Raw genomic sequence first — 20,673 nt, 5'->3', positions numbered from 1 at the left:
CTTAACCAACTGTCGCCTTAAGCACCATCGCACTGAGCAGCGGGATAATCTCGTGGCCCCCGGAAGAAGGCGTGGTCGGGGCGGAAGGCTGGCAGGGCGTGGCACTAGCACCGGCACTGGCACTGGCAACTTCCGACGGATTGCAGCAGAGTTGGCAACTTGCTGGCGCTGCAGTTGCCGGGGATGGGCTAATTAAAATGCATTGTTTAATGCAAATAATGGATTTATATAAGTTGGTAGTTTGCACTGTTTACTTACGGCGGGTGGCTCTTGAGTCCTGGCGCCGAAACGGCTGCGGCTGGCGGCGCCTCAACGATTTTTGGCCCGGCTGCTGGATCCAGTTGTTGAGACTCCGACTGAGGCCGAATTCGCTTTGGCAGGAAGCGCAGTGGCTGGCGTTGTTCAGGTTGCACATCGACGCCATTGAACCCGGCCAATATTCGAGGCTGTTGACCCGCGGCCTTTTCATAAACAAAAAACCCTTTCCCCTCTTGTTGCGGTTGATTTGTGGCCTGTTGTTGCTCCTGATTCGCTTGGTGTTGCTGTTGGTGTTGCTGGTAGTGTTGCTGCTGTTGCTGTTGCTGGTGCTGCTGCTGCTGCTGCCAATTTGGCACTGTTTGGCCTAGTAATCCGAGCAACAATGGCGCCAACGCTTCGCTGCCCGTGATTTGTTGCAGATGCTGCGGCAACGCGGCTTCCTCAACCTTGTGTCCCGCCGCCCTTTCGATGCTCCAAACACCGGTGTTGTGCTTCCTGTAAGCAAATAGTTTGCTCAATAGATTGACCTGCCGCCAAGCACCACCCAGCGGGGTGCGGGGTGCGGGGGTGAGCACCAACCAACCACTCAGCCACCCACCCAGTCGACCTACTTTGTCAGCGGCTGTGCAAACATTTGCGAGCCAACAACTCCCAAACAAACCAGCGGCAAGTGGAGCAGAACGAGCCAATTTGGATACATATTTAAAGGCGTATTAGTGCTAGACCTTCCTTCCAGCCGAAACTCTCGCCGTGAACTAACTCCGGCTAACTAACTTCGCACATCAAATATTCTCCGGAGCCATGGATTCTCATTAGGAGGCGCTTGCTCTGGCTCGGCATCCGATTAGGTTTCTTGTTTTCGGGCATTAATTATTTTGGAGCCAATTATACATGCACATTAACATGCAAATATTATGAAGTGTGAACGATTGGATATGCCCCATTGGCTCTGGCTCGATGATTATCGCTTTAGCTTCACAGATCAAAATGGAGCCCCGCCGGCGGTTCTCACATGAGTGGATCTCAGTAGACTGGACAAAAAATATGAATAATTAATTGGTTTGCTTATTAATAGAAGCTGTTTATTGCTAATAAGTTAATTAGGAGCACAAAAGCTATTTAAATTGAACAGCAAATGTTCATCCAAATAACTTAGGGTTAACGTATAGCAGCCATCACTTCCAACTTTCATTAGGCTGTACTTCTTGGTAGAATGACTATAATATTCCGCTTGGTTTTCAGTAAGCTCCGTTTCAGCCATCCATAATTAATTGGATGGTGCACCCTCGACGAAATGAGCTCTTAAACTCGTACCCATAAAAGCAAGCGTCTCAAACTGTTGCATTAACATATTTTCAAAGAGCTGGCGATAAATCCCAGCTAAAATGTCAGCCGGCCAGCAGAGGCTGTCAAACTGTAAAGTGGCTCTTAGCCCCAGCTCCCCCTTTCCGCTTTCCCCTCCGCTCCGCTCTCTCCGTGGGAATGTGTGGCAAAATGTTTTTCCATTAAATTACAATCCCCCTCGGGAAAAGGCCCCCTCGTCGTCGTCAGTGGCCTTCGTCTGCGTGTTGGCTCGACCAGCAAAGTCATGAAATTTAGTGTTGGCGGCATAATTAGACCATCAATTGCGGAAAACTCATGACAGTCATGAATGGCCGACTCGTTGTTTGTAAGTGTGCTAGTGTGTATGTGTGTGTGTGTGTGTGTATGTCTGCGTCTGTGTTGCAGGGGCCAAACCACAGGGGCGGGGGCGTGGCCAGGGGCTAGGCACACTCTGGAATAAAGTAATATGGGCCCCGAGCATAAACTCATCAGCGTCGGAAATGCTGACAGCGATGAGGACGACAGCAGCAACCAGGGCACCAGCAACATCACACAGTGAAAAACATAATTGGATAATCATATCGATTCCATATACATATACCGATCATTATCAACTTTTTACCTTTACGGAAGTAACTACTTTCATTTAAATAGGTAAATTACATTTATTTTGTGACGCTTTAACAATGGTTTGGTATCCACAGCTTAAACAATTTTCCTGAGTGCTTCAGCAGCCGCAAAAGACTTTCAGAATTTTGACCAAAACCAGCAACAACTAGTGTGGTACTTGTACAACAACATGGGCCACAATAAAGTCGGAATGTAAAGCACAAACGCTACTTTTGTTGCTCATAAATATTCACTGGAATGTATTTGGTCTCCTCCACTTTTGGCTGATGTCCTTGTGGGCTCGCTTTCATTTTCCGCCGCTTTTCGGCCAAAGGCGCAAAAGTGTGAAATGCCCGAGTGCGAGTGTTCATATATATTTTCTATTTTTATGACGATTTTTCGGTGACTGTTTTAGCCAGCCGAGTGTGAAAGTTAAGCACATAAATTACAGGCGAACGCTGCCGGAGGAATTAAAAGCGCAGTGCACAGTGGCCGAAAAACCAGAAAACACTTAAAATATGGCAACAAGCGCTCCCTGTGGATTCCCCCATTCCCACACATACAGCAGGTGACAAGATAATAGGACCAAGAATTTTAAATTTGAGGATTAAGGTAAAGTATCTTAAAGTAAAGTGAATAATCCTTTCTATATAAAATAATATATATTGAGTACTATAAATTAAAATCTGTACAGGCTTCTACTATCTCTTTGACCCCAGCTGTTGGCGTGTGTGTGAAGTGCGGCTCGTTGGCGCTTTTTAGTAAAATTACACGCTCTAATCCACAACTTTTGAGTGGACCCACACCCCCCAAAAAAGAGTGGAAAAATCCAGAAAGCCCGGCCCGAGATGGATCTCCCTGGGAGAGATGAAAGCCGACTGCCGAGGGCATCAAGGGCTGCAAGAATAAAATGCGCCAGACAGCGGCAAAGACCTAAACGCAAAACAAGCAAGGCTCCAACAAGCTCAGGCTGAAAGTATGCAAAACATAATTCATGCTGATGGAATTGTATGCATGAATATATGAGGGAAACCTCGAGCACCGAACCCCCAAGCTCCAAGCTCCACGAACCCCAGACCCCTAACCCCTGGGCTGGCTAAAAATCATATGCATCACGTGATTAAACGCGTCATGCATGAAAATGTAAAATATTGTGCAACCATACAGCGCACAGACAGCGTCGGCGAAAGGGGAACCCCCGGTTGGGTTGACTGGCTGGCTGGCTGGCGAAAAAGCGGGAGAAAAGCGGGAGGAAAAGCGGGAGAAAAAGTCGGGAGGAAGGGGGAAATTACTCCCCGCACATCATGTTTACTTGACTTGACTGGCAGTCTGGTATCCGTGACCAAAGCAAACGAGAGCAAACAAAACGCCTCGGTTACAAATTTTTCACAATTTTTCCAACTCCCCCCACTCCCCTCTGCTCCTCCTTCCCCATTTAAATGGAGAGAAATGGCTGAGATGGAGCCGAATCTGAATCTGAATCTGATGGTGATGCTGATGCTGATGCTGATGCTGAGGCTTCTGCTGACGGAGATGAATCTGGGCAGCACGTGCCCCAGACGCCGCCAGACATTGGCTTGAACTTGGCCATAACCAGACGTACTTGCTATTTGTTTGCCACTCCCCCCGCCGCCCCCTTTTTCCACCCCACAGTGCAGTGGCCATTTTGCGGCTTTAATCGAGTCCTCATGCCGGGTGAAGGTCAGAATCGAGCGCCAAAAGTGAAATGAGGTATAAATTAAAACGCATACGCTATTTTCCATCAGATATTATATTTTGTGCCGCGAAAAAAGCACTTTGTGTCACAGCTTAAATGCATTTTTTCTTGAAATTAATTTTAATTGTATTCTCTTTTTTCCTGGGAGCTTAAACATAATACCTTTTCGCTCGGCAATTGGTCATCAGATTGGTTTGATAATTGATTTTGTCGTGTTTTCATGCGAGAAAATAAATTGTAAAAAATGCCTAGCCAAAGCCATTACCGCAGTTTATAAACCGTCGTAGTCATAAAGATACCAATATAAATTAAAGTAACAATTTTTCATTTGCTTTGAATGTTTTAGGTCAAACGAGTTTTTATTTTAAATAAATGTAAATTGGATGCGCATTTAATGGAACTGGTGTGCCATTCAAATGAACTCGCAATCCGGAGTGCAACTGCCGTACAAATTAAGCGCTTATTGCAATTGCGTCTTTTGTCCCGATTCCAGCCATCTGAATCCCACTTTCAGCCGTGTGGAAACAGCTTCGCAGCACATCCACATATAGAGAGAGAAGGACTTTAGCAACTTTCGCACACTTTGTGGCATGACTCGAGGAATTTATTACTACCACTTGGATATATCATTCAGAACTGGCGCCGGGAGCACTTCCCGCGAATTATGTCAGCGAAAAAAAAAGCAGAAGTTTAACTACTTTTCTACGACTTTTTCGCAATGCTGCCGGTAAATGCGGAGAAAGCGAGGAGAAAGGGGCAGCAGCGGCGCGAACTTTCTTCATTTGCTGCGGCACACTTTGTCGCAGTTGTCGCACTTGGCTTAGTTGATTATTTTAGTCGCCTCTTTGGAGCTTCTGCTGCAGCCTACAAAATGTGACAAATCCTTTCAGTCTCCTTTCTCCTCATTCCTTACTCCTTTCTCCGGCCACGCCTGACACATATTCGCCTTTTTTCCGAGCTCCGAGCCCCACTTTTTCGCAGCAGTGCGGCCAAATTATTGCGGACACGTCGCATCCACTTGCAGATAAAAGAAAAGCGGGCCAACAAAAACACGTAAGTATCCCACTTACTCATGCAGTTTTTAGACTTTGAAGCACCATTTAAATTCTGATTTTGTAAAGCCCTACAAAACGGATAAACGATTCAACTAAAGTGTTTCATGATAACTCCCTATGGTAATTGGGATCATTTTACTACCAAGTCATTCGCAATGCTTTGCTTAAATGTTGCAAAATCTTAACTTTTAAAGCCCAAAACATTGCAATGTTGGGACTCACAAGAAATCAGTACATATCTGCATTCGAAAATGCAAAAGGATATCCCAACATGAAGCGAACTACTTGGGTATTAGAAGCAGGAACGGGCAGCCCGTCTTCATTAGTGAGTCCATTGAAATTTAGAGCGGCCAGGAACTAAGCAATGCATCGCATACTTTAAGACCTCCTCTTCGGACCTCCGACTATCAGACCTGCGGGAAAAAAGAAACTTTGCTTTGCAGCAAATCAGCGAAAGCGCCAACAAACTATTAAAAACTTTCGCAACAAGAAAAAGTTGCAGGACCAAGATTTCGCCACCCGCTCCTGTGGCTCCGCTCCACTCCACTCCACTCCACTCCACTCCCAGCTCCTGGTGATGGCATCCATATCTGACGAGTGCCAAAAAGCAAAAGTTTCCACTGCCCGTGCTGCATACAATGTTTGTGCTGATTGCAGCACAGCAAATGGCTTTTGATTTCACAAATCAAAAGTTTCTTGTGCGCGCCGCACGTGATTTATGCCTGCGGCAGGAGCAGGTCCAGATTCAGGAAATCTGCCAGGATGCGGGCCGAGGGACGCTGGCGACGGGATGCAGTGGAAGCTGGCGAGGATCGCCGGCGACATGCACGAGCGCCCAGCTGCAAAAACTTGTCCCTGTCCGGCCCAAGGGGCAAACGAAGGAGCCCAGTGGAATAGCAAAGATACAGAGGGAAAATATGAAGTTGCACAATGTCACTTCCACAAATCCGAATCGTTTCTTTATATAAACACATAAAATATGGAACCCACAGTGGGTACCAAAAGTTTAACTACATGTTCGAGGTTGAATTGAAAATTGAAATGAAAATTTGTTCTTTTTCCCACTGTGCACCAAGTTAAATGCGAAGGAGAATCCTGCAACTAAGTTGCCCATTTTGTTTGCAGCGTAATGCACATTCAGATTTCGCTCAACGTCCTAATGGCAGCTCATCAGGCGGCCAAAGAAGCGGCAAGGAACTCCCCCTAATGAGGCGGCATTGCAAACATCCTTAACACCTTCCTCTAATTGCCGGGCGAAACTTGCGCCGTGCAATGAAAACAACACGGAAGACCTTATGGTTAAACCAGGTGAGCGGTGTTGCATGTGGCAATTCACGGCCCGGCGTCTGCAACTCATAAATAACATCAAATAATAGCCCTCTGCGCTGCGCTGGCCCGCTCGCTAATAAAGTGCCGGGAACAACGAAAACAGCCACTAGCAGCTAACAACTAGCAACATCAGCACAACCGGCAACACCAGCAACACGAGCACTACTTGCAACACCCACGAGCAACTAGCAACTAGCAACACCATTCGCTTGCAGCTGCCACCCGCAGCTCCTAAAAACTTTTGTGGTCGTGCATCCGCTTAGCGGTAAATGCAGCACAGTTAGCGCTTTATGGCAACAACCCATCGTACCCTGTACTTAAAACAAAAAAGTCTCGACATTTAGAATGGGGTATCTTTACAAATCATGGTATACGAATATGTTTTAGATGATTATAAGATTTTTATAAAAACAATCTGTATCTATTTCATAAAACTGAGAAGCTTAAATATTCTGTTTTTAAAACCTTGAGACACTTAATTCAAACCCATCAACTTTAAATACCCTGGAGGAACTTCGTACCCACTTATCAGGTGGCTGCGTAGCCTGCTACAAATTTAGGCTAATTAGTTGGACTTAAGCGCGGCTTATGTTCCGTCTAATGGCGCCCTCCATCCCCCTTTCCCCCTTCACCCATTAACCCTTGGGCGGACGAGCATTTAATATATGTAATTGCAGTTGTTGTTCTTCCGAACCCGCAAAAAAAATACCCCAAATGTTGGAAACAATTTTTCGGGGGACAAACTCAAAAATTGCGAGAGACGCACTGGCGGGAGAAACACACGCAAATTGTCAGTAGACCGCAAAACATGCTAACATTAAGGCCACGTCCCGGCGCCCACGCCCACTTTTTGGCTCATCTGTTCTGCCCCGTCATTGAAGCGTAAATGAGACATTTGCGACGCTTGTTTAATTAAAATAAATTTCAATTTAATCAAAACTCGTCTGCCGAGTGAAACGAGTGAGCGCCGTTCTGGAATTTCGCATTAAAATTGTTGGCATAGTTTTTAGGATCCCCGAAATGGATTCTGTTCCGTCATCGCGCTGACAACTGTCGCCTGGCTGGCTTTAAAATGCCAACAAACTTTGCAACTGCCTCTCGGTTAGCACCTCTGCCCCCTTTCCCCCAATTGTTATATAGTAAGTGCCTAACTCCGTGTCATGTCGTACAGGTGTCAATGTGGGCGTGGCACTTAATTAAATCATTGTGTCAACATTTGATTAATAGTTACACGGTTTTTTGGATTGTGTGTGAGTTTCCCCCACGCAATCTCTAAATGGGAAATTGTGGAATGCTTTAAAGTGGGAGCTCCTTGTTGATTGAGCTCCCAAATAAAATGCTGTCTCCAAAAATAAATCAACTAGCATCTAGTTTTTCAACCACAGTCAGGCCACCTTTTACAGGCTTACGCACTCTGGCGAATAATTCAAATTCCCTTTAAATGTTGTTTATTTAAATAAGTGCTTGCCCTGCAGGCAAAAAAGTTCCTTGAACATACAGACTTTGCAACTTTTGTTTTAATTTTTGCACGAAAGTGAGAGAGCATGAGGTAATTTAATTTAACGCTTTGGCTTGAAGGAAAAGTTTTTCTAATTTAATTGGACGTTTTGTTTACACACGCCGCGAGTATTTTAACCTGGCCATTGTTTCCATTTACATTTGCGGAACTCGCTTTTTTATTCAATACAGAACACCACATGGCGTATGAGTGATATTCGTGTAATAAAAACGAAAGCGCTAATTGCCAAAAATGCTGGTAAATGCAATTTAAGTTTTGGCTCCGGCAAATGTTATTGCAATTGAAAAGGGAAGGCGAGCGAATGCAGAAGGCGGGGCACGTCGGCGAGGCCATGAAAAATGCATATTTGGGTTTAACCGAAAAATAAACACTCGGCGGGGCGGAGGGGGAAAGCGACTACACATGTACGCAGGGAAATTCCTTTCCACACCCCCCCGCCGAATCACTGGTTTTTTGCATGCCACGGGGCGCTGAGCCGAAAAGTATGCAACAATAAATTCTGCCACGGCGGGAGCTTTTCATTTATTTGAAACAGCCACCCGGAAAACCCGAACCTTGCACTCCATTTTATCACCCAACAACGGTGAGCGAGCTGGCCAGCGAAGGGAAATAAAATTGGGTAAACTGTTGCCAAACTAAAAACAGTTTGTGCGCCAATTTTCTATCAATTTTCATTGGCGTTATCAGAGGCCACACTACAAAAAATTCGATTTTCCTGTTGACTACACAAGAAATTCAAGAGGTGATTAAGGAATAATTTTTGAAGCCTCTCAAAAAATTAGTTATCTTAAAGTCTTTATCTGTAAGATAGTATTAAATCTTAAGGCAGGAATAGGAGAACTATTTTTCCTCAGTGAGGGAGAAGCACTCTAAGTGCCAGGGCAATATTTACAATTGCACTTTTGTGTGCAGCTCAAAATGCCAGGAACTTTGATGACCCCACAGCCAAGACTCGTTCAGCTCCTCGTTCCGGCCACTTTCGGTTTATGGCCCATAAATTGTGTCGCCTTGCCGGGCTTTTTCCCCAGCTGCATTGCAATTGATTTGCATGGCTGGGACGGCTGTTAGTTAACAGCCAGGACAACTGTACCACACAAAGGCCAGGAAATTTACGGGCGGCCAATCGAAACAATTGCCTGACTTCTGGCCGATTGCAGCCATTGAGCCACAAAGGACTCATTCTCCTGCACCTGCAGTTTATGGTTGTCAACTGCAACGTCCTGTCCCTACCAAAAATCCAGTCTAAGTGCATTTTTTGGTGCATCTCCAGTTGAGGCTGACATGCAAATACTTTCCACCAGCCCAGATAAAGTTCGTTTTTGATTTGCCAGCAGACTCACTGAGCCATGGCCAAGAAGCCAGCCAAGTGGCACTGCCCCTGCCTCCATTAGAACAATCTGTTGTTTGGTAATTACAAAAATACGATAAGACTCCGAGCCAGCCGTTCAGCCGGAAAGCGAACACAATCGGCTGGGCGAATATTCATGGCCTGCGATGAATCTATCAAAATATAATGGAATACGTTATGCCAGATTATCGATAATGCATATTTTTGTGTTTGCCGAATTGGGGATTGGTGGCTGAATGGAAGCGCTGCTAATATTTAATAAGCGCAAACGGAATAAGAATTGCATATGAATATTGAGTGCTGTTCGGACTTTACAGAGTTAAATATTGTACTCTTTTTGTTTCATTTTGTAGTCGTAGTACTTCTTCAATTCAGGACTTCCACCATTTCAATATACTTATTATTTTATTTCCCTTTTGAAATTTAATTTCAAGCCTCAAATGTGAAATCTTATGTACAAAGCACCTAATCTGCGGGGTATTTATAGCTTCGAGAGCCGGATAAAATGATTTTTTTAGCGTTGTCAAGCCATTTGCCACCACCCCCTCTGGATAGTCTGTGCTTGTGAATAGAAATATGAAAATAATCCTCAAGTGTCAGCCCGAGAGATTAGTGACAACAAACCAAAGCCGCAGAGCGAAATGAGATTTTTCATTTGGTATCAAATATCCGCAAAACCGACCAGAAAAAAACCCAAGCAGACAAAAGAAAATGCTGAAAAAACTATAGCTTTAACTAGAAGTGAAATGCAAACGAGTGCAATGCTCCATGAACAAAAGGGGGAAGGGAAGTGAAGGGCTGCGAGGGGCAAAGTGCAACTAGGCAAAGGCAAACTACAAACTACAGCCGCACAATGCAAATAGGAATTGTGCCACAGCCAGTAAATTGCAATCAATTAAATCCGACTTCTCCTAAAGCGACGCGTGCCCCCTGATCCGCTAAATAGAAAAAGATGCCGACAATGAAAATAAAATTACATCTTGAATTTAAAAGCTGGAAATCCAGGATTTCATTCTAATTTTTTGATAAAATTCTTAAGAAGTAATGGTAATTTACATATTTTGTTTAATAACAAGGAATAAAAAAAGATTTTTTATTATGAACCAGACCAGACCCACTGTGTTGCATTTGCAGCTGCGTCAGCTGGAGCAGCGATCGCCCTCAGCCTCCAACATCAGTTATCGTTTGCCAACGAAGCCATCAGGTTATCTCAGCTCGCACTTTATTTCCACCGTCCACTCAACTCCTCTCCGATCATGGAAAAAAACTTCTACTTTCGCAACAAAGTGGCGGTGGTCACTGGCGCCTCCGTGGGAATTGGAGCCAGCACAGCTGTGGAGTTGGCCAATGCAGGAATGGTGGTTGTGGGTCTTGCCCGCCGCTCAGAACTGATCGAAGTAATAATATATTTTTCAACTGTTAACTTTAAACTACTAAAACATAATCCCAAGGCTCTCAATGATCAGGTTACCGGTGACGGCAAGATCTTCGCCAGGAAATGCGATCTCAGCGATGAGGAGCAGTTGACCGAAACATTCAATTGGATTCGTCGAGACTTCGACGTCATTCACGTACTCGTCTGCAACGCTGGCATTTTAAAGGCCAACTTCCTGAGCGGTAATTATAGCATACACAAGTTTGGATTTTTTAAACTACTTCCTCCGGTTCAGAGTCCTCCACCAAGGACATCAAGGAACTGTTCGACACGAATGTGGTGGCCACCGCCAGTTGCCTGCGGGAAGCCCTGAAGCACATGGCTGCGGTCAAGGTTCGCGGTCACATTGTGGTCATGAACAGGTGAGTGTTGTTCCGGGTAGAAATATTACCGCCAGGTAAGAGAATACGGGTTAAAACGACAGATACCTGACAAACTGGACAAAAGACTCAGATAAAATAATAGAACGTGGTATATTTTAGTTATGACATTTAGCTGCATAGTTATGCCAAAGACCCCTTTATTCAACTAACAATAAATAGAACGTATAACCTTGTTAATCTGGCTTTCCTATCCAACTTAAACACAAACAATTTAATTTTATTTAAATCGCCTCTCGAATGGAAAGTGTTTGAAACTCAACTGAAAGGAGAGGGCCATCAATTGAAAGCTATACATGAAAGGATTGCCTATTGACTCGAGACAATTAGATAGAGCTACAGAATTAGCACAACAGCACACACGCACTCCCACACACACACAAAGGCACAGCTGCTGGTCGGGGTTAATTGTTATCATTTCGGGAGCGGTGTTTACCCAGCTGAAGTACGAAAATTGGGCTTAAATCGAAATTAGTGCAGACGCCCACAAAGGCAGTGAGCACACAACGATAGAGTCGGAGGTAAATCATTTTCGTACATATTTGCTTTATAGTTTTGCTTGTGCTGGGCAAACAACTGACCAAAAGCTGCTGCCTTGAGTGGCAAAATATTTACCAAATTATGTCCTACAGGGTGTTGGCCGGCTGGGTTTAGGGGCGGGCTTAGAGGGGCTCGCCCGATCGGGGCTTAATGAAAGTGCAAACAATGCAGCCGGTCAGTCAATAGCCGTGCTCGGAGTTGGTCAGCGCAATGCATATTGCATGGGGCGAGCACAAAGGAGAAGGGTCCGGGGCGGGTGCCGCGTTATTTAAATTAAATTAAAAGCCATGCGGCAAACAAACAGCACAACAGCACAAACATTTATTGATATTTAAATGCTGAAAGCGGGAGGGGCACGCATGCCGAATCTGCGGTGTGGGTGGTGCATTAAAAGCTTTGCATGACCAATGTGTTTGCCCCAAACAACAGCAACGACAACAGCAACAACAACAGCAACAACAACAGCAACAACAACAACGAGAGCAACAACAACTCAATTATTCAACATAATTAAGTATTTTGCATTAAGCCGAATGCGTATTGCATTTGCATTTTGCATTCCTCCATTGGCAGTCATCGAATGTGATTTTTATTATTTCATGGATTCCGATGCGTACCGCATTTAAAATCAAAAATGTTGCGCATTAAGCCGCATGTTTGATTTGCGCTATGGCTTTAATTTCAAATTGCATTGATTTAATTTTAATGAAATTTACTTGAGTGCATACGCACACCCACCCAACCAACCAGATAGCAATTATTGCCGTTTGCCCATGAGCAAAAGGCAAAATTGAATAATTGCGTATACGCACTGTGGGTGGGTGCGTGCATGCGTAAATGTCCGAGTGTGTTTGCGTTTTTCATGTCTGTAAAATCAGTCAGCATGCGGAAATGTTAAGGCAAATTCAACAAAGCCAACGTCAATCTTATTTATTAATTGCCTTTTAGTTTGTGCAAAGATGGCAGTTTATTCGAGCACATTCTGCCTGGGAAAATGGTTTTGAAGCTCCGATAAGATTGATATGATATGCCTTACGATCGTTCTGATGGACATTTAACGAAAGTTCAAAGAGATTTATTTTTTACCCCTATATGGGCATGTATTTTGATTACAGAGGCATTTTTTATGTAAAGTAAGGTGTAAAAGGAATTTTCTGCCGGAGCTTAACGCATATTTACCAGCCCTTAAGCTGCCTCCCCCTTCGGACCACTTTTCACCGCACGTTCAGAAAGTGCAACAGCGGAGTGCATTAAAGACACACCGTTAATAAGAATTTTCCGGAATTTTATATACGCATTTTTCCGGCATAATGAGCAGCGAACACAAGCGTATTGTCCGCAACTGAATACAATTGAGCGCTGCGGACAGTCAGTCGTAGAGAAAATTGAGGAAAATGCGACTTCGAACTTCGCAAACGTTAATTAATGAGAAAATGTATTTATTTGGCCGCGTTGCGAGGCAAAGACAATCCCGTTCTGAAAACGTCGCTGAGGCGTTGCTAATGAGCGTGTGACGTTGTCGAGGGCGTTTGTGTCGGGGGCGTGGCAGGTGGGCCAGGTGGGCGGTCGTCAATATGCGTTGCGCTTAATGTCAGTGCAATAATATTAAGACTTAATTAATTAAAAAAATGCAAGGGTATGCCAGCCGGCCAGCATCTGCAACATCGCCGGCAGCTGTTTGCATTTAATGCCCCAGGTTTCGAGCCCCGCCCACCGCCCACCGCCCCTGGCCCTGAGTCACGCCCCCCACCCCACTACTCCTGGTAGTACACTCAACAAATGACTTTACACTTCTTGATTGGCTAAGATGGGATATAGATAAAACATTCTTTTGGAGAGAAAAGAATACCCTACAATATTTAAATTCCCACGCATGTGATTATCATTTATTTTATTTATTCAAAACCCTAGAGTTTTGTTATGAACTCCTGTTTTTTTTGCCGAGTGAGAAGGTTAAATTAAAAGAAGTTTACGCAGTGTTTGCACAAAATGCACAGCGACATATGCAGGCAGGTGAATGCTGGACGCAGACTGCAGACAGCAGAAAACTGAAAACAGAAAGCAGGCACGGGGCATCCGCACACATTCTTTGAGGCATGCAAAGTGGGTTTATTTTGGGGGAGTGGTGGCCATTCTGTAGTCTCCGCCAGCTGCTGACCGTCATTTTCCGTAAGTGTTCGACGGCAACTTGTTTTTTTGATGCTGTTTTAAGTGCTCGCAATCCGTTGTGTTGACTTTATTTACCCTCTCTTTTTCCGCGACGCTCCTCCGGACGCATGGACATGGACATTTGACAACAGCGTGCTCGGCCACCGGATTCCGGAAGTGCCGGTGCCCTTATTCAGCGTTTATCCGGCCACGAAGCATGCAATTACGGCCCTCTGCCAAACGGTGCGCCAGGAAATACATTTTCTCAAATTAAATATTAAATTAACGGTAAGTTAAATGCAGTGCATACATGGCGACTCCGCCTCCTTCGCCGGGAAGTGCTGCAAACATGACGCGTCTGGCGATTGGAAACATCAACCTTCCCTTCTTTTCGCCCGCAGAGCATCTGTCCGGGAATGGTGGACACGGATTTCCTCAGTGTTTACTCACAGGCGGTGGCCGAGCTGCCCAAGCTGCAGGCGAAGGATGTGGCCAAGGCGGTGCTCTATGCCTTGGACACCCCCGACGGCGTCCAGGTGGAGGACATCATCCTGCAGCAGATGCGAAGGGTCAATTAACATATCGACTACTTCTTATGTATTACCTGTTAACCTGAAGTAATACTGCATCTGCATATTTCGAACATATCTACTTATTAAAAAATTAAAATAAAGCATACCACCAAAAAAGTGTTTTAAAAAATATTATATTAAGAAATGGCAAAGTAAGGTTTATTTAATCAAATATAAATATATAATTATTAAATCAGCCGCACAGTCAGTGGCGGATTTACGGAGAGGTTTTTGGGGCTCAAACAATAATTAGAAATATATAGTCAAGAATATTTTTTTCAATCGAAAACCCCACCCCAGATTGAAATTCTAAATCAGCCGCTGCGCACAGTCATAGAAGAATTGAAACATTTTACTTAAAATTTGAATTTAAGAAATGCCGCCAGTGCTGCCACTACAATTAGTGGTGCCAGACCGCTTTTCCGTTAGCAGATTCACTCGCGCTTAGCGAAGTTACACGCCCAACATAGCGGAGCTAGGCTCCCGCCGATGGATTTTTTCCCAGCTCCCTCTTGGTCACACTGGGGCTTTTGATTAGAAAAAACTGAACTGACTCCAATAAAAACGTGAGGTAGAAAAAGCAAATTAAGTTGATAATTAAAACACACAGCACCTGCACGGTAACCTGCAGCGAAACGTGATAAGGACCGCGCGGCAGCAGCAGCAATTGTAACGTTGAGACCTCCGAAATCGTGACACCCGCAGGCAGCGGGATCGAAAATCCCGAAATGCGTCCACGTAGTGCAAAATCCGAATCTGAATCCGATCCGAAATCGGATGTCTGTCTGTTCTCGCAGGTCGAGGGTGCGGCTGAAAACGGGGTGAACCTGCGATCCAAAGTGTGATTACGAAATGTGCTCAAAGGCGAAATGATATTATAAAGTATAATATGCGTGTTACCACGTAGTTCCACACACACACGCTCACAGACAGACAGAACGCACACACAGACAAACCGCACACACACTCAGGCAGACAGAGAGAGAGAAAGAAAGAAAGTGTTGCCCAGTTGACAAAGAACAGGTTTTAACCTAATTAACTGAATAATAGGCCCGAAAAATGTACCGCTACAAGGAAGCTATATCATCCGCAAGGTCCCCGGTTGAATGTGTTCGTGTGTTTGTGTGTCAAGGTTCCGGAAGTTGAGCAGCCGTGGAATTGATTTCCTATACGCTAAGCTGTTATTGTTGTTGTTGCTGTCGCTGCGGTTGTTGTTGTTGTGGTTTCGAGCTGTACATTGAACTTGAGTCCAATTGCGCACTAATCTAACGACTATATATCTCTTGAATCCAATATCTTCCCTCCCACATCTAGCCGTCTAGCCCAGCAGCTCTCTTCCCCCACAAAAAACACAAGACACTCTGCTTTTGGAGCCACTTACCCGCAACCGATAACCACAGAAAAAAGCAGGATGTTCATCTGGGACTGGTTCACCGGAGTGCTGGGATACCTGGGTAAGAATCTCTATGGGATGGGGGCTACGAGGTCCCCGAATCGCTGACATTGTGCCTTGGGGGAGCGTTTCTTGAGCGAGTGCCAACAAAGCAGCCGACGACCAGACAAAAGAAACCAAAAATTCACTCATGTACAACGGAGGTCAAAGTGATAGCTCTAAAAATATGGAATTTTCCTAAAATCTAAAGGTTAATTCAAGTATATTTGGAGGGGTTTCAGAAAATATTTAGAAGGTTCCCATCATAAATCATCATAAATTGTCTCCTATTGGTTCACAATATTTCAAAATTTATCTTGATTGAAACTCATTAATATGAGAGCCATCTTAATCGGCATTATAGCAGACATTATCGCCAACACTGATGTAATGTAAGAAATTTCCATTTGAAATTAATCCTCCCTGAGCTATTATTTCTACCTCAGCTGTTTGTTTGCACAAGTGATGCCCCACTACATTATAAGCTTAGCTGCGTATATTAATTGGTGACGATTGAGACAAAATTCGTAACATTTTCGAATCTTTCCAGGTCTGTGGAAAAAGTCTGGCAAATTATTGTTCCTCGGCCTGGATAATGCTGGCAAAACCACACTATTGCATATGCTCAAAGACGATAAGCTGGCGCAGCATGTGCCCACACTGCATCCAAGTGAGTTGGTCAAAGCGCAAAGTTGTTTCCCCTATGAAACTATAACTTCAATAATCCTTTGCAGCATCCGAGGAGCTGTCCATCGGCAACATGCGCTTCACTACATTCGACTTGGGTGGCCACACTCAGGGTAAGTGCCTTATCTTCACCGGAGCTTATGGGAATGCGCATCCAAATATTTGCTGCTTTCCGAACGTGCCTAAATTTAAACCAGAATGCAAATATTGTATGGGGCGACAGATGCAATACAGCCAGATCCACGACAATCAGCATGAAATATAGCGCAGCGGGTCACCCATACAGCAGATGGGTTATACACTCTTCACAATTGTTGCGTTCAATCAGCGTCGCACACTCGAACGCCCATCCAAGCAACGCCGTCACAGTGGTCTTAGAAACTATTCGTCGTTCTAAATACGTGTGTGTTGTAAGAGAGGTTTATAGATCCGAGGAATCTGAAAAAAATTCTTTCAAAAACATTTACTACCGTAGAACATGATTGCGAAAAATAACTACGAATATGTAGCGCTAAAGACTAACAGCCGATTCTATTTTCTGAAAATTTCATTAACCCACTGTGCATTTTAGGGCGAAGTATTTGTGAATAATATAAGTATGAAGGCAAACATTCTATATATGTAGATAACAAACAAAAACAAAAGCGCAAGGTTGAGCGAGAACAAAAACATATTTGTACTGAGAGAACTTAAGTTTTTCTCACAAAGGAGTTTATTATGAAATATGATTAAACATCGTGAAACTTGTTATAGTAGGAAATTATTATTGATAAAGAAGCACTGGCACTTAAATGTGCTTCATTAAAGTGCAACGCGTCATCGTGACGATCTTTTTTTGTTTGAAACTGGGTAGCCGTGATCAGACTAAAGCTAGCTAAGGTTGGGGGAACGCCGTCTCACCGGCGAAAAGATATCAAAACCTGTTGCCTGATAACAATGACGTGATGTTTTTGTGTTCTAGATGATGTTATGTAAATTATAGATAGTGGGTTCATAAAATTTACTACTAAAAATAATAAATAATAATACTAATATATTGGTTGGTTTGCTTTGTAGCACGACGTGTCTGGAAGGACTACTTCCCCGCCGTAGATGCCATCGTTTTCTTAATAGACGCCTGGGACCGCGGTCGCTTCCAGGAGAGCAAAAACGAGCTGGATTCGCTGCTCACGGATGAGGCGCTGTCCAACTGCCCCGTGCTCATATTGGGCAACAAAATCGATAAGCCCGGCGCGGCTAGCGAGGATGAGCTGAGAAACGTGTTTGGACTGTATCAGCTAACGACCGGCAAGGTAAGCGACTATCGCTTTCACCGTATGCAAAAATACATAATTAATGTTCGGTTGATTTGCAGGGCAAAGTTGCACGCGCCGAGTTGCCGGGCCGCCCGTTGGAATTGTTCATGTGCTCCGTGCTGAAGCGACAGGGCTACGGCGAAGGTTTCCGTTGGTTAGCGCAGTATATCGATTAAGTCAGAGTTAGCAACCACCACAAAACACCATATTTCAACAACACTCAAACCGAAAACTTGGCTACAAAATTAAAACAAAATTCGACAAGAATCAGAACCGAGAAGAAATGAACCCAACCCAAACCGTCAGACCTTAAGCAAAACGAAGCTGCGTGCGCAATTTCTAATTTATACAAAACAATTACAAATATTTCATAATAATAAAAACCACAAAACAAATCAATGTACATCTGTAATTAAACGACACCGTTTAATCCAGTCACACACAACAACAAGAAAAAACCAACACAACATCAAAGTGCAAACAACTTTTCTATCTAGAACATCGGGAAAAAAATAATAAAGATCCGAAGAATGAAAAGAGAGCGCAAGGGAAACTTTTAATAATAACTAAAAATAACAAATTGTAGCAAATTAAAGGTGATTTATTTAAGAGCATGTGCTTTCAGCGACGCTGTTCCATAAATAAAATTTAGCTATCGACCTTTTATTTTAAAATTATTATTTGTAAATGTCCCTACTGATTTCCTTTATAGCTTAGTTCGGCTGCAAAATATTATATACAACCCCAAAACCTTCAATCGTTTCCTTTTCCGATTTCGGTACGTTTTAATTTAGCTAAAAATTTTAAGTTGCATGTCATCGATGTACTTGTTTCTTTTTATACAATACGAAAGGGAAAACCATTTACATATATAAAATCGCATTTTTGTTTGCAAAAAGAATTATAAATAAAACGGAGGAAAGTAATTTTGTAAAATAAAAATTGATCTCTTATTGTTTTCGCACTTGGAATGTGGGCTACGATGATCGACTTTTTGATTTGCCTTATCAGCAAAATCGGAGAAGGTGATATACATACATATAACAACCATAAAACTTTTATTTTATCTAGTTTTCCTTTATCATCAAGCGAAAGTAAAAGCCAGTGGTTTTGTACAAATATATTGAATTTATTTATTTTGCAATTAGGGTTTACGCTAATGAGTCACGTTGGAGCATCTATTGAAATCAGGGAGCAGGCTTTTGATGAGGGCTAGCACGGAATCAAAGAGCTGCGAACACGCTTGTCTAAGTAGAAAAATATTACAAAACTCTGGAACCGCCGGGCTGCGGATGTTGTTGATGGTGATGAGGATGGTCACAATGCTAACTCCGACGGCAGCGGGGCAACCGTCTTAGGAGCATCAGCTGCCGTTGGAAGAGGCGCATGAGCAAGCCTTTGCGCTTGGCACGCTCCCTGCATCAGGAGCGCGAGGAGCCGCCCATGGAACCGGAACCCGAGCCTCCGCCCGCCATGCGCCGCTTCTTCTTTTTCTTGGCGGTAAGGCTCTCTTGACCACTGTCTGTGTTGGAATCGCCGCCATCCTCGCTTTCCTCCGACGACGAAGAGGAACTGCTCGACGAGGAGGAGCTCGAGTTGCTCGAACTGTCCGAGGCAAAGCCGGTGCTCTCGTTTAGGTTAATACTGTCGGCGATCTGGGCCAGCTCCGGCCGCTGCTCCCGCAGCACTCGCAGCCATTTTCGCGACAACTTGGGTCGCCCACGAACAGTCTTGTGCCAGACGCAAGGAAAGTTCGTCTGCGAGCTGAAGTTTTGGGTGATGGCAATGGTGTCGTCCAGGTTAAGCACCACGTGCCACCAGCCGCCGGGCACGAACACCGTCTCGCCCTCTCCCTGCAGAACTTCGATAGGGCGGTACTGCTCCGGCCAACTGGGCAGCTGGGTGCGGGGGTATATCGTGCTGAACCAGGTGATGGCCTCGTCGCGCTGCTTGCCACCCATAGCGCTGGTGACCTTCAGCAAATCCTTCGGCGTCTGGGTGGGGAACAGGCACCACCGCTTGTGGCCGCGGATGAGCGTGTTCCAGGCACTGGTGCCTAGTGGGTCGATGTGGATGCCGGTGCCGGACCGAGCTGGTCCCATTACAAACCAGCGGTACGGCGGTCGACGGTTCTCGCCGCAGTATTGGAAGAGGTCGTCGCGGAAGTACTTGGGCACCACGTAATCATCGAGGAGCTTGCGCCGCCGGTGGTGCTCCCCAAAGCTGCTATCGAAGATGTACAGCGGGCTGTCGTCGCGCGTGCCCTGCATGTACTCCACGTAGTACTTCATCTTCATCTTGACGCTGTAGCCCTCGTTGTCCTCGCCGCACTTGAACTTCTGGTTGCGGTACTTCTTGGCCAGGCGGGCCAGTGTCCACTTCTCCAGCGCCAGCCAGCCGTCAGTGCAGCCGCGAATGACCACCGGCTTGTAAGGCCGCTCAAAGCGCTCGATGAACTCCGCCTCCGGCACCGCGGACTCCTCGATCCTCTCCAGATTGTCTGTGAAGTCCCAGAACGGCTCGAAATTCTCGCAGTACCGCATCGCAACCCATGCGTTCTCCCCATCCAGTTCCGGACGCGCCTTGCGCTTTACATCGCGGGTGCGCTTGCGGGACCGCTTGGGCAGTTTGAATTCCTCGCTCATCCTGGTGAAATTGGCCAATTTTCTTCGGGCGGCTTCTGGAAATTAGCGCAGCAAGTGGAGAACGTGAGTGCAGTGTGACCAGGCGCTGTGAGCGTAACTTCGCGCGCGTCTGCACACCTGGTCACCCAGCTGGTCAACAAAATAGTTTTTTTTAAAACGATTTTCCAGCAAAAGGCGGTGATCGCCGTTGTTGTTCTCACTTTTCGAAACTTATTCGCTTACTTTTCACAAAAATTCACGGATGATAATTATGTTTTACCGATGACCAGGGCTGGCAGAATTTGGGGGACCAGTGGTTTCTGATATCCTTTAGAAATTAAAAAAAAAACTGGCAGAGCAAATTTATGTTTTACCAATAACAATAAATAATTGTTATTTACA

General features: G+C 44.9%; 4 protein-coding genes across 6 annotated transcripts; 2 read left to right on the top strand and 2 right to left on the bottom strand.

Annotated features, from left to right (window-relative positions):
* Position 1: 1 nt before the first annotated feature.
* Positions 2-958, bottom strand: LOC108099243 (AT-rich binding protein). The gene is made up of 3 exons (XM_017202615.1): positions 870-958; positions 259-753; positions 2-188 (listed from the first exon to the last, which is right to left on the bottom strand). The coding sequence occupies exons 1-3, from the start codon at positions 956-958 to the stop codon at positions 2-4; spliced, it is 771 nt and encodes a 256-aa protein (XP_017058104.1).
* Positions 959-10,352: 9,394 nt separating this feature from the next.
* LOC108099645 (farnesol dehydrogenase) lies at positions 10,353-14,339 on the top strand. Its single transcript, XM_017203275.2, has 5 exons — positions 10,353-10,555; positions 10,610-10,775; positions 10,829-10,955; positions 13,814-13,949; positions 14,063-14,339. Exons 1-5 carry the CDS (start codon positions 10,415-10,417, stop codon positions 14,237-14,239), a joined length of 747 nt encoding a protein of 248 aa, XP_017058764.1. The 5' UTR covers positions 10,353-10,414; the 3' UTR covers positions 14,240-14,339.
* Positions 14,340-14,701: 362 nt separating this feature from the next.
* Positions 14,702-18,321, top strand: LOC108099598 (GTP-binding protein SAR1b). Of its 3 annotated transcripts, none has more exons than XM_017203212.2 (6): positions 14,702-14,804; positions 15,548-15,687; positions 16,216-16,335; positions 16,400-16,465; positions 17,409-17,644; positions 17,707-18,321. In XM_017203212.2, exons 2-6 carry the CDS (start codon positions 15,645-15,647, stop codon positions 17,821-17,823), a joined length of 582 nt encoding a protein of 193 aa, XP_017058701.1. In that variant the 5' UTR covers positions 14,702-14,804; positions 15,548-15,644; the 3' UTR covers positions 17,824-18,321. The 3 variants fall into 3 exon arrangements, with proteins under 3 accessions (XP_017058701.1, XP_017058703.1, XP_017058702.1); XM_017203214.2 differs by having other exon boundaries at positions 14,779-14,799; XM_017203213.2 differs by having other exon boundaries at positions 14,803-14,853.
* A 434-nt stretch (positions 18,322-18,755) lies between these two features.
* LOC108099510 (bifunctional arginine demethylase and lysyl-hydroxylase PSR) lies at positions 18,756-20,433 on the bottom strand. The gene has a single exon (XM_017203073.1). The coding sequence runs from the start codon at positions 20,290-20,292 to the stop codon at positions 19,069-19,071; it is 1,224 nt and encodes a 407-aa protein (XP_017058562.1). The 5' UTR covers positions 20,293-20,433; the 3' UTR covers positions 18,756-19,068.
* Between the last annotated feature and the right edge of the window lie 240 nt (positions 20,434-20,673).

The sequence above is a fragment of the Drosophila ficusphila genome, unplaced genomic scaffold (assembly GCF_018152265.1).
Source record: "Drosophila ficusphila isolate 14025-0441.05 unplaced genomic scaffold, ASM1815226v1 contig_791, whole genome shotgun sequence".
Taxonomy (NCBI): domain Eukaryota; kingdom Metazoa; phylum Arthropoda; class Insecta; order Diptera; family Drosophilidae; genus Drosophila; species Drosophila ficusphila.
Note: the sequence above shows the minus strand (reverse complement) of the source record. Positions and strands in the feature narration are given on the sequence as shown.

What these genes read in the sequence shown, in the direction of transcription:
- LOC108099598 (XM_017203212.2), top strand. Translation starts at nt 15,645, where the DNA reads ATGTTCATCTGGGACTGGTTCACCGGAGTGCTGGGATACCTGG. An exon ending in CGGAGTGCTGGGATACCTGG is followed by an intron (nt 15,688 to 16,215) that starts GTAAGAATCTCT and finishes GAATCTTTCCAG; the next exon opens with GTCTGTGGAAAAAGTCTGGC. An exon ending in ATCAGCTAACGACCGGCAAG is followed by an intron (nt 17,645 to 17,706) that starts GTAAGCGACTAT and finishes GTTGATTTGCAG; the next exon opens with GGCAAAGTTGCACGCGCCGA.
- LOC108099510 (XM_017203073.1), bottom strand. Translation starts at nt 20,292, where the DNA reads ATGAGCGAGGAATTCAAACTGCCCAAGCGGTCCCGCAAGCGCACCCGC.
- LOC108099645 (XM_017203275.2), top strand. Translation starts at nt 10,415, where the DNA reads ATGGAAAAAAACTTCTACTTTCGCAACAAAGTGGCGGTGGTCACTGGC. An exon ending in GCCGCTCAGAACTGATCGAA is followed by an intron (nt 10,556 to 10,609) that starts GTAATAATATAT and finishes CATAATCCCAAG; the next exon opens with GCTCTCAATGATCAGGTTAC. An exon ending in AATTAAATATTAAATTAACG is followed by an intron (nt 13,950 to 14,062) that starts GTAAGTTAAATG and finishes TTTCGCCCGCAG; the next exon opens with AGCATCTGTCCGGGAATGGT.
- LOC108099243 (XM_017202615.1), bottom strand. Translation starts at nt 958, where the DNA reads ATGTATCCAAATTGGCTCGTTCTGCTCCACTTGCCGCTGGTTTGTTTG. An exon ending in TTTGCACAGCCGCTGACAAA is followed by an intron (nt 754 to 869) that starts GTAGGTCGACTG and finishes ATTTGCTTACAG; the next exon opens with GAAGCACAACACCGGTGTTT. An exon ending in GGACTCAAGAGCCACCCGCC is followed by an intron (nt 189 to 258) that starts GTAAGTAAACAG and finishes CATTTTAATTAG; the next exon opens with CCCATCCCCGGCAACTGCAG.